We start from the raw sequence: 12,406 nt of genomic DNA, 5'->3' as shown, positions 1-12,406 counted from the left end.
GCTTGGAGTTTGGTACGAAGATCAGCCTCAGCAAGATGATACCGGTAGTGCATAACATAAAATATTTTGTCAGAAACAACTGTAATATTGCAAAAGTTTTTAAACTAGAGTAAATTAATGCATGAAAGTTGAAACAAAGAAGCGAAACTGAGAAACTAGAACAGCACGATCTGACAGCACGTATATCCGACTGGCAGAGTGCACTTCTGTCAAAAACGGCAGTAATGAAGTTTGAACTCAGAGGGTTTGCTTTAGCATTGCAGACTGAACAACCGCAAAATAATAACCATGTATTGTGTCCTCAAAGTCCAGTTTCTACACACGACTACGTTTGCCCGAATCTGTAGCCTAAAACGCTATAAGTTTTACGTAGCATTTCGAATCTGTGTCTGTCCCTTTATAAGTAACGCAACTGACCTTTGCGACGAATCTACTCTATGGTACCTGGCTCCCAAACATTTGATTGAAAACACGTTAAGATTTTTTACTTATAGTCTTTTCATTTCAGACTCGGCCTTTCATGAGACCCATGATCATCTTTTCTGGGTCGCGTTTTGAGGAAGTATAAATGTGCCCATTTAAATCCACTCCGTTACATTTGCGGCATATCTATTAATCTAACGGTCCTGTTATTTTAAGAACAAAATAAGACTGTGTAAACCATTCTACTTATTGGACACAATTCGCTGTACCTTTCTATCAGGAACGCAATAATTTATGATGGCATATCTGTCAACTTTTTCCAACACCCAAATATTTACACACCAAGATCATATTTCCATTGAACGCTGACCGTCAGCATTTTTACCTCGGAGACTGGTTTGCATCATAGGCACGTCTAATTAAAATTTACATGGGAGCAGTTTCAGCATTGTGTACTATGCATTGGTGAATGTTCATGTCCGTGTACATTAATTGTAATGGTACATGCACATGTATGTCTGTACATTCACAATCTCTATGTAGAAGCAGGTGTACTGTGAGCCACCTTGGTGCGTATATTCCAGATGTAGGAACGACGTCACTGTGCACACACGTATCATCAGTGGTAACTTGAGAGACTATTGCCATGACTATGCCTAAGTCCACGGATAACAAACATGTGCACATGTATATGTACATGTAAACATGTTCACTGTGAACTTGATATTACTGTCAAATAATATGCACCTCCGGCATACACAATCGATGTATTAATTATATTACATGTACTTCCCACATATTACATTTGCTCCATGAAGAGGGCGTTTTAAGGCATTAGGCCTATGGAAAACTGGGGCAAACATGTTTTCTTAACTACTGTCAGGTTGAAAGGAATTGCTTTCATGCAAGGCCACAATGGAGGTCTACCATCCTAAACCACTGCCATAGGTCGTTCGTTTATTCTCCTCGTGTTCGGTCAAGTATGGACATAGCACGATGTGTGGCGAGTCAGCCATTTTGCATCAGGGTTCACTGCCTTTTCTCTAATCGTAGAACCGGTGTTTTAACATTTGGTCCGGTTGAACCGTATTTTGAATGATACCACCAGACGGAAAGACATCAGCAAGCTGATTTGTGTTATGGAAATCATGTATACAGAATAACACAGGAGAGGTAAAGGGCCTGATCAGCCATTTTTGCGGGCTAGTTCATACGCATAAGCTTCACATATGAACACAACAATGCCTCCAATGATGTACTTCCGTGGTTTTACGCTGCGCACATTGTAACCGTTGGCACCTGTATTCCAAGAGTCACAGGTGTCTGGTCGTAAAGTCGCCACATGTAAGGTAAGAGCCAAAGTATGCTGTCCACAGATACTTTTCTCAGACTCAAAATGCCACAGGTTGCTTCGTAAATGGTTGGATACCCGTTGGTTAAAGGCTCCATGCAGTGATTTGTCTGATAGATAAAGACGTGCAAACTCCTGCTTAAGTTACTTGAATGGAATCTATTAGCCATGTATCTCTGATTAATTGTCGAAAAGTGCGCATCTTTTACTGAACGATGACAATGGTGTTGTGTTGAAGCCATCAAGGAACGATACTTTGCACATTAGGACTTTGCTCACACTTGTTTGGTCACTGAAAATACTTTTCACATGCCATAAAAAAATTAAACGTACATGTTTTTGCCTGGCTTGTTTGTCATAGCACCGACACAGCATGCAAGGCATGGATTTATGCAGGTGCAAGAGCCATCTACAAAACAAAAGTAACTGCAGCACATTTAAAGTGCCAAGGACATGAAGCTCACTTTAAGGAAATGCTTTATTGTGCAATCCCAATCTACTATCAAATGTAACAAAAGGGCTTTAACAGATCTTTGTTCACCGTAAACACAACTAAACCAAGCACCAACATGAAATCACTACTCTGAGCAGGCTGGATGTGATTTCACTCAAAAAGATGATTTTGGCAGGGCGAATATAACATTAAATGTGAATATGATAGGTGAGTCGGAAATCACAACCACGATGATGTAATTGTGGTGACGTGGCCAGAGAGTGGATATGACAGCTGTCTTTGTTTACATGTGTACTTTCATGTGAAGCTGCTTTGGGAAAGGACCACTGAGCACTCCAGGAAAACAAGCATCGACTGCAAATATTGGTTTATAAGCATGTAAAAGTGACAAAGGTTTGACCCTTCATATAACCTTAAAAAACAAAGGACTGACAACTTAAGAAACTCAGAACAGCGTTTGTCAACTGAAAATTTGTCACATTCCAAAATATGAACTCAACACCTTTATCACCTCTCGAGATACGCTTGAAATGATCGAGGGCCTTCTTGACTACAATTCTTGTAACTTACACTTAATGACGTCATTATGTTGTCACATTTACACCTCTAGGGACCGGGGTTGATATTTGCTTTTAGGTTTGAAGTTTATACAGAAAACAATGCTAGAGAAACTCCGCCAAGATCACTATCTCGAACATGGTGCAACTGGATTCTACCTGACAGGTAACATTGCTGCGCTTACTCACAGATTTCAATGGAATTCTTGGGTACTTTACGTTCATGAACATTTTCATGCTTATTGCAAGTATTTCTTATCAGTTGCAGAAATAAACGAATTCCAACAAGGTAAATATTGAGATGGGCAACAGGTGCAGTGCACGATTTCTCCAAGGCTTCTATATTGTCCTCTGCATGCATATCAGCACGTTGCTTTGGGCGGGCCTCATCAAAGGTCTGGGGGTGCTGTTACCCACGCTGCGGGACCAATTTACAGTCTACACCTGGATGATTGGCAGTTTGATTGCGGCCGTGAGTGCGATGGCAGGTTTTGCAAGTAAGCTTTGGAAGTGAAACAATCCTTCAAAACTGTTTCATTGAACTGCTCTCCGAAGCAGAGCAGTTGCTCAAAAACTATAAGAGAGGCCGTTGTACAGTGAAACTTTGTCCACCGTAAATTTTTAAAATATATTTATTTGGAACCTTTGATTGTTGAAACTGTGCAAATGTCAGGGGTGAATCGCTCGATCTCAAAGTAAACTTTTTCGTGATTTGTACAGTCATTGTCTACTGGTCGATTTCACACGTTGTGCAGGTTTTGCAGAGACCTCATTTTGAAAAAAACCCATTGTAGGCTACTTAATTTTTCTGTTTGTGGGGATTATGAATATTGTCGTTATTTTGCAAATGCAGGTCCCCTCTCTGCGCTTCTAAACGGTATTTTTGGAACTGGCACTGTGGTCATAGTGAGCGGTTTCCTCTATGGAGCGTCTGTAATGCTGTCGTCCTTCTCAACCAGCATTCCTCATATTGCATTAACGTTATGCATATTGGCAGGTAGTCTATTGTTTATACACAAGGTGACCCACAAAAATCTAACTAAAAGTAACAATTATTTTCTCACAAACGGTTGTCAGATATTGCTGTATTTGATATGAACTTAAAGCTGAAAATATTATCTTTCCAAAACTGAAGAAGTCACTTTAATCTGGTGATGCGTTGTGGTATTACCGGTAAAAGATGGCAATTCCCACAGAATGATCAGATTCAAATGTACACGAAGGTACTTGTACATAAATGTACTTTCGCCGCACTTTGAGTATGCTGAAAAGTGTGATACCACAAGACACAGGTTTATACACAGTGCTGGCCTACACCATGCAGGCATCATTTGGCGATTAATTTGTTTTCACAAGACAAGGTCAAGGCTAAACAGCTTCAACTGTGTAGTCTACACACTACTGAAGTGAGTAGTCATGCACCAAAATCTGTATGTAACAGGCATTAGAGCGAGAAGCAGATTGATTTAGATACATTCCTTGTTTTCAAGACTGCGTTCTTAAAGCAAAGGTATTTGGTATTCTTGGTCTAGCCTTGTTAGTCACATATGCAAATTTGTCACAGTGCCGATTTCAGTACCCTTAACACCAGTCTAGTTTGTTCACTCACCTGTGTCAATAACATCCCAAGCTGTATACCATTGCAAAAGAGGTCATTCTGCCCTTTCTAGAGATATATTTCTCTTTCCCATATATAAAGTAATTTTGCTATTACAGTAATTTTTATTTCGGCATAACTTTTTATGTGGACACCCTGTATTGAACAATATTTTTTTCCAGAAAATGTAAACAGAGCATTTTAAACCAGCTCTTACCTAAATTAATTCTTTGGAAAGGAATGAGTCCTCGAGTGGCCAGCCAGGCCAGAACTACCGTAATTTGCAGGGACAGATGTTTAAACAAACTGGTGACTTCATAGCAAGAAGTCATCAGAATAATCTTGGAACTTATACTCTCATCAATACCAGCAACCTATCCCCAAAGAATGTCAGATTTGTTTTTTTAACATGGTAGAAATTGAAGATGATGGAAGCATGGATTCACATGGTTTTCTTTGAAGTTCAAAGTTTTGCGTTTGCAACACTTTTTTTTGTCAAGAGAGAGTGGGATATTCTTTTGATACCTGCTCAGTGTGGGAGACTTGATGCTGTTACTTTTTGATTTTTCTCCTAGAATATATGGCGTCAGCAAATTTCCAGCAATCAAATTCTGACTTTTTTTGTATACATGCCATACTTGCGGTAATCGGTCATCAGATTAATGAATATACATGACGAGTATTTCCTCAACCGGAAATAATGAAAGACAGGTTACATTTATATTATACTGACCAAGCTCATATTAAAATTCTTGTTTTCTCTGAGCAGGGCCTAGTTTGTTCAGTATCACTATACTGACTAGAGCAATGGCTGGACGTCATTTCACTACAGGCTACGCCATCGCTACTGGTATTGGAACTTCGGGCCACGCTGTTGGATTGATGCTCCTTGCGCCCTTGATTCAATTACTTTTAGACACCTATGGCTGGCGAAGTGCATTGCTACTGCTTGGGGCAATCAGTTTGCATCTTGGTGTATGCGGCTTCCTCCTAAGAATACCACAACATCCTGCAGAGGCACGGGAGGAGTACCTGCCCATTGGCTCCGTTGAAGAGGAAGCGTCGCATGTCAACAAGCCAAGAAGCTCCGATGCTAAGAAAAACTCGCCACTCCGCAGCTTGAAGAACGTCATAATAGATGTGAAGAATCTACTGGGATGTGCAGTTTGTCGCCGCGCCGAGTTTTGGATCGGGTTTCTTGTTTTTGGATGTGATTCATTTGCGATAGATATGTGGGTGTTGTACTTCGTCGCTTATGCCGAGTCAAAAGGTTTTTCTGGATACGAAGCCGTAATGTTCACTTTCGCCGGAGGAATGGGAAACATGGTCTTAAAGATCATCATTGGCCTGATTTTGGACTTTGGGTTATTGAAAGTGCGGCTGGGTCTCTTTGTGACGATCATTACAAGTTCCCTTTGTTTACTGACACTTCCCTGGATGAATACATACTGGATGATGATGATCAATGCCTTTCTCTATAACGGCCTCAACGGTATGATAAGACTCTTGAGTGACATTTATACCCGTGAACTCTTGGGAGCTGAAGATTTAGTTGCCGCTTTCAGCTGGATGGGAGTTTTCAAGGCAGCTGTCATTCTTGCGTTCGGATTTTATCCAGGTAAAAGCCTCAGATATCATTAGATCAGCATATGGGGAAAGCTAACAAAACACTTTTCATTCGAAGGCACTGTCGTAATGAAGGCAGTCTCTCTAGCACACACTTTGACTTTTTCTGTGCGGGCGGAGATGAATATGAGATAAGAAATGGGTAAAACAATTGTGCCCAATTTTGATTTTAACGATGTGAATGGTTATCTTAGATTCTCAGTACCGTTTTATTCAAGGTTTAGCAATAATCTGCTCGGTGCTGCCGTGGGGGTAAATGGTCCCTCGCGTGTGCTAGACAGGCTAGCTCCCCTATGCACGGATCATTCGGAGGTTCTCCGTGCAACATGCGAAGTCAACCAATGTGTTCACTGAAATTATTATGGAGAAATCTTTGCTCGCTGTATGCACATTTCTACACATGACTAAAAGTATGGGGCCTAGAGGGACTGTCTTATTGTACAGGTTACCCAGCATTACCCTCTCTAAAAATCGTTAAAATTACGCAGTAGCAGGATTCCAGTCAATCGAGCAAATTTTGCAGCTTTTTGACATCGCTTTATACAAAATAAAAACTTTGTATAAAGCGATGTCCAAAAGCTGCAAAAATCGCGCAGATCTACAGCGACGCGCACTGACCAGAAATCAAAGATTTTTTTCTGGCCTTAAATGGTGTCTTTCTGATCTGAACTGGAGAATTCAAAATTCCCGAAAGCAAAACAAAAAACATTGCTTCCTAACGGAGGGGCATGTCAAGAAAAACAAGTTTCAATTTTGATTTCCGCACTATTTTGCTGTCAGACGTACTTGACCATCCTTATGTGCTTCCTTAAGCAAATAATAATTCCTGAATGATATGGATAATGCCAGGAGCAATGATACTGAAGATTGTATTTTGCGTTTTAACAGAGAAATGCTAACACAATTTCCTCTCAATACGTACAAAACAAATGTCAACAGGAAAGACACAAAAGTAGACCAACTCATTTTTCGTTTTAATGACGTCTTTGATACATTTTCAGTCACACTCGTAAACATGCATGTTTTTCTCCGTTGGAAAAAAAAATTGATGAGAGGGGATTTTGGTTTTCACAAATGGATCAGCCTCGTACGTTAATACTATTGACTAATTGGCCAAGGTGTTTATTATAATCACTTGTTTTGCTTGAAAAATTTGCTTTTCGAAGATATGCCGTTTTCCTTTACTGCAGAAACTCCTGGAAAGTAATAGATTATGCACTTTTAAAACTGGAAAAACATATCCTGCGATTACCTCGAAAAACGTTTTTGTTCAAAGTCAGTGTACACACGAGTCCCTTCCTAAGAACGATGACGAAATGTGACATATTTGAAATGGCTGTGAAACTCGTGTGTCTGCCTTTAGGGCATCACACCTGTTTTCGCGCCAATTTACCTCAACATTAAAAAGGAACCAAAGTACCTGAACTTTCCATCTCCCATAATATACGTTGTAGTCATTTAGAACACATTTTGAAAACTACACCTCTATAGGCCTACATTGACAATAATTGTATGTTTTAAGTTGCAGAAAGGCATGAACTCCCATAATTGGTATCATAAGGCATTATGAATGAGTTATGAGCACAACATAATTTCAAGAGTACAGTCATATGCTCGAAGTGATATACTGTATACATCAGAAGCGTTGTGACTATGCCTTCCTCAGCGCAAAGAATCGCGTTCAATGGCCATATCAAGAGCTGCAACTCCTGCGTGCGTCGTTCAGCAATAAAATCACCCGATCTGACTACCCAACGCTACTTATAAGTGAGGCTTGCGCAGCTAAACGGCCGTGCTCTAACTGTGGTGCTAATATATTATGGTATGATGCAACACAGAAGGCACATTTAGAAGTGAGGATTGGTCGAACTTTCTGCCTCCCTTATTTTTATACGCTGACTAGCCTCACTTATAAGTTTGCCACTGCGTTGCATCATACGATAATATATTAGTGTGGCGTGACAGAGGGCACTGGTCACTAGGCGCGGTGCAAAGTTATAGATGGCGCTCTGCCCAGTAACAGAGGCAGATGTTACGCACGCGTAGCTGTGTGTTAAGCAAGCGCGGCGTATAGGCTCCGCCTTGTGCGTTATGTGATAGGGCGGTGGAAGTCACTGCTTGGTCACGTGAGCACGTGCGCGGGCGTGGTCAGAGCAGCGCGAAAGCTGTAAAAGGCGCGCGCAGGCTAGGTAAAGTCGTCCTGATCAAGGGCTGATCCTGAGGTAAGGGTCGAGAATCCTGTGCAAAGGTTAAAGTCACCTAGCCTAGTGTGACTGTGCCTAAGTCCTAGTGGTGCGTGTGTTGTTGAGGGGCTCGGTAGGTTGAGGGGCTAATTGGTGGTGCAGTATAGTTCCTGATAGGAGCTTGCGGTCGATGCACGGGCGGATTGCTATCTCTATGACGTGAGTTGCGTGTAGCCCAGCCCTGACAATAAGTCCCGTAGACTTGCTAAAGTCCCTGATTCGGCACTGGATGCCCACAATTAATTGTGGTGTTCGCTGCTCTGGAAAAAGTCCGGTCACGTATAATCACAGTCTCCCCGTCAATAGCACCCTCTACTGGTATATTGGTTTAGTGTGTTGACGAATAAACCAGCCGCTTATTAATTGTTGTATATAAGTCAGGTTTCTAGGATATGTCTGGTATATTTCAAGTCAAGTCTGTCTGGGTTACGTCATTAAGTTTCGACCAATCACTTTAGGCATCATCTCGACGAAGACCAACTTTCTTGGGGGACGGTATACTTCTGTCCCAACGGACTCGTCCCTAGCCACTCAGGGACTTTCCGGCGTGCCGTCTGACGTGCCGCAACTCGAGGAAGAGGGCGCGGCGTCACATTAGCATCACAGGTCTTGCAGGCTATTTTGCACAGGCCTCGCTTAAGTTGCGGTGGGTAATCTGATTGGGTGTAAAATCAGGGCTTCAACCGATTTGATAAGATACTAAGTTTATTCAGGTGTTTCACGGCTTTACTGCCAGAAACGGGTTTGCCTCTTCCTACTTACCTGTCAGTGCCGCAAGAAAATATCCAGGCATACACTCGAAAGGAGAGTGTTTTTTTCTGTTTGTTTGTTTATTTGTTTTGTCTGATTTCCGTTACTGTGTAGAAAATGGCTTGGTAGGTGATGAACCTTAAGTTTCCGTCGTTGACAACATGAAATGTTCTAATCAAAACCCATTGATATGCCCGATACCAGTTTGATGTGCTGAACTGTAAAATGCCTTAAATGTTTATATTATTTACTTATTCTTGCTTATTGCAGGCTTGATGTTTGACAAACTCGGAAGCTACGACCTGGCGTTTATCATCTTGGGGTGTGTAGCATGTCTGCCGTTGGTGTCGCTGTTTGCGGAAGTCCTGTTAAATCGACGGAAGGCACGATCCCTTTAAATGTCAAGTGCGTGTGCTTGATACAACTTCGTCTATAAGACATGCCGCCAGTTATTCAAAATAAGAGTAAGAAGGAAGTGGGGAAGCAACATGTATCGTTCTTTTCCTCGATGCCAGTGAATGTTGCTGCAGAATGTGTACGAACTTTCTCAGGTTTGTTTATACATAATAATGAAGATTGTGTTAATTAAGATAGTGTGGACACGCCCTGTGACGTACGCAGGATGGACAGAACGAGGTGCTCGGTACACGTAGCAACCTGGATGGTTTGTGTATGATCAATACCAGCACGTAAGTGGGCGGAGCTTGCTCTTGGCTCTGCAAGTGTCTGCGAACCTGTAATGGCATGAGTAGGCCTACTCTTGCGGTGGCGTGAGTTGCAAGAGGACACAGTGTATGCTAATATAGGCCTATGTTAGGCGCGGGTGGACTGTCTCCATGTAGCAGTACACTTCCGGGTGCATTGCAGTAGGTTATTACCCGACTCGAATCGAGTCCATTCAAAACTGTATTTAAAATTCAGAAATCTCAGTGGAAAAACTGTCCCACATCTGTTGTCCATAATTCTTTGATTACGAACCATCATTTTAGGGTCTAGGGTAACGGCAGGCATGTGTAAAAAGCGCACCGCGCAACCGATGCGACAGAGTTGCCTTTGTACTGCAACGTAAAAACGTTTGTCGTGAAGGATTGCTTTGCTTGCAATAACTTTTCTTTTTGTGACTTGTGCCAATCATCATTGCACAACGGATTGAGAGTTACAGTGACACCATAAAACTCCTTCATACATATTAGTCGATACTTCGTTATTGATCATTTTTTAAATCTGTTAATATTGTATGTTCGGACTAAATTCGGTTCGCAAAAAGTTTGTTCAGCATTTTGGAATCATTGGGGAAAAAATGGACATGCTAGAATTGGCATAAAGTTTTTGTGCACCCGACTAAATGAAATCGCGCAAAGAAACAGGCAAAGTTGACTGGTGTCCTGTCCGCCATTTTATACACGTTCATAGCTACATGTAGTGTACATGTACGTGCTGTGCACATGAACGCATCACGTTTAGTCATTTGCCTCACGCGTCTTGCCCTCACTGTCAGTTCATGAAAATAATTTCCTGTCACAGATAATCCATTTTGACTTGACAAGCCATCAAGAAGCGGTAGCCGGCCTTCAAAAGGCAAAATGCAAATTCCGTGGTACGGTGTGCATAGAGAAGTTGGGACCAGCTTTGTGCGACACCTTAGGGGGAAGTATCCTTCAAAATAAGCACTGTACAGTCTAGAGATAGGGCGCCGGTCAACTCGGTCCGAATCAGTTCTGAAATATTGGAAACAAAAATTTAAATTTTCTGTATTTTCCAATCATAGCCAATAACTAGGCCTTCGAGACAAAACTGACAAAAGCAGCATCACTCAAATACATTTAAATGATGCATTATTGTATGGTCTGCCAAAGTTGCAGACGATGATGGACTTGCAACAATGCCAACTGGGTAAGGTTTGGGGTTTGTAGTACACAATTTACTTTAACGACGAAACGCAGACTACTTCTTATGTCTTGGGTTAAATTAAAAAATAATTGTAGTACAATGTATGTTGTTAACCTGTTACTTTTTAGTAAAAAATATATACCATATTATGCACTAAACTAAAGGAGAACCGGTATAAATTGAACTAGAATATATTATAAAATTGCAAGTGCTAGTGTTTGAAATATGCATTATTGCACCAAGTAATTGCATGCTAAGAATTGTTTATGAAATAATTTATGAAGTCATATCTTAAAAGAAGAAAAATTTCTTTCCAAGTACAAAAATGTTTAGATCAAACTAATATTCTTGGCTTTTATGTCTCGAATCCTTTTAATCTGTAATTGACGGTCTTTAGATTCATTTAATCGTTTTATCCGATGTAATTTCGTTATATTCATTTACGTTTGGTTTACATCTGCTGTATCGTTTGTAGGTAATGACATTAAAACACTTAGGGGAACTTTTCAAACATCAGCGTCATTTATTAATAACGAATAAGGTCAAGGGTTTGTTACAAATAACCGCAGGCCCAATCTTGAAGATGTCTATTTACTTCTGCAATGGCAAATGTATGGTGATTAGGGAGATCACTTCTGCCTTTCGTTGGTTGTTGAGGCTTATTATTATTATCACAATACGGAAAGTTTCGTGTGTGTGTGCCGTACGTATATCGTAAACCTTGAGACTAAACGCCAAACCTTAATTAAAGAAAGGACATGATTAACATGGAGCTGACTGAGCAACATATACCCACGAACTCAGAACGTTAAAACGTTCCTGCTGGACGTGATTGGATGTGTTGTCCAGTTATTTGTGTCTATCGATGAATCATAGGGCCGTGACGTCATGGAAACGCCCTCCGTCGAGCATACAACAAACGCGTTGTAATGATGACCAGTTCAGACAATGCGTCATAAGGATGTGCCATTTTTCCGTCGTCGGTAGCTAGGTTTCCATACACGTTTATATCCCTCATTGATATGCACATGCACAGGTTGTTATCTGTATTCGCATTTTCCAACTATTTGTATTGCTTATCATGAACTTTTTTGTCGACTCTGCTCAGGTCGACAACCACTGCCGGCCGGAGAGTCACACCTGCCGTACATTTTTATAGGGAATGCTAGGCTGAAGTGGTACCCTCAAATAATCGTACAAATAGACATACCTAGCTGCTGGGACCCAACTAAGGTGAAGAATAAAGTGGCCAGTTACAATTTAATCGTTTACGTTTGTGGGATTCGATATTGTCGTTTCAGGCTACCTGGCTCAGACGAAAAAATAACTCTCGTTTGTGGCAGGGTCGACGTTTGACAAAACTAGAAGCCTCGTCCTAACGTTTGTGATCTTGGGATGTGAAGCAGGTCTGCCATTAAGGTTGCTGTTTGCGAAGGTAGTTTTCAATCGATGTAAGGAACGATCGCTTTATTTAAATGTCCACTATGTCACCAAAGATGTTGATTGCATTATCTT

The 12,406-nt window shown here is 41.1% G+C and overlaps 1 protein-coding gene across 3 annotated transcripts; it reads left to right on the top strand.

The window, feature by feature from the left end:
* Nucleotides 1–1,249: 1,249 nt before the first annotated feature.
* Nucleotides 1,250–12,136, top strand: LOC110984324 (monocarboxylate transporter 12-like). Of its 3 annotated transcripts, none has more exons than XM_087142865.1 (5): nucleotides 1,250–1,596; nucleotides 3,048–3,282; nucleotides 3,639–3,782; nucleotides 5,152–6,000; nucleotides 9,272–12,136. In XM_087142865.1, the coding sequence occupies exons 2-5, from the start codon at nucleotides 3,087–3,089 to the stop codon at nucleotides 9,397–9,399; spliced, it is 1,317 nt and encodes a 438-aa protein (XP_086998991.1). In that variant the 5' UTR covers nucleotides 1,250–1,596; nucleotides 3,048–3,086; the 3' UTR covers nucleotides 9,400–12,136. The 3 variants fall into 3 exon arrangements, with proteins under 3 accessions (XP_086998991.1, XP_086998990.1, XP_022100068.2); XM_087142864.1 differs by having other exon boundaries at nucleotides 1,250–1,772; nucleotides 3,054–3,282; XM_022244376.2 differs by having other exon boundaries at nucleotides 1,250–1,772.
* Nucleotides 12,137–12,406: the final 270 nt, after the last annotated feature.

This window comes from Acanthaster planci, linkage group LG10 (assembly GCF_054643075.1).
Source record: "Acanthaster planci isolate LZ-2023a linkage group LG10, COTS_SCS, whole genome shotgun sequence".
NCBI classification, from domain to species: domain Eukaryota; kingdom Metazoa; phylum Echinodermata; class Asteroidea; order Valvatida; family Acanthasteridae; genus Acanthaster; species Acanthaster planci.
The sequence above is the reverse complement of the archived record's forward strand: the minus strand, read 5'-3'. Positions and strand labels throughout refer to the sequence as shown.

Coding starts and splice junctions, on each gene's coding strand:
- LOC110984324 (XM_087142865.1), top strand. CDS start 3,087: ATGGGCAACAGGTGCAGTGCACGATTTCTCCAAGGCTTCTATATTGTC. Junction 3,783..5,151: donor AACGTTATGCATATTGGCAG/GTAGTCTATTGT, acceptor TTCTCTGAGCAG/GGCCTAGTTTGTTCAGTATC. Junction 6,001..9,271: donor TGCGTTCGGATTTTATCCAG/GTAAAAGCCTCA, acceptor TGCTTATTGCAG/GCTTGATGTTTGACAAACTC.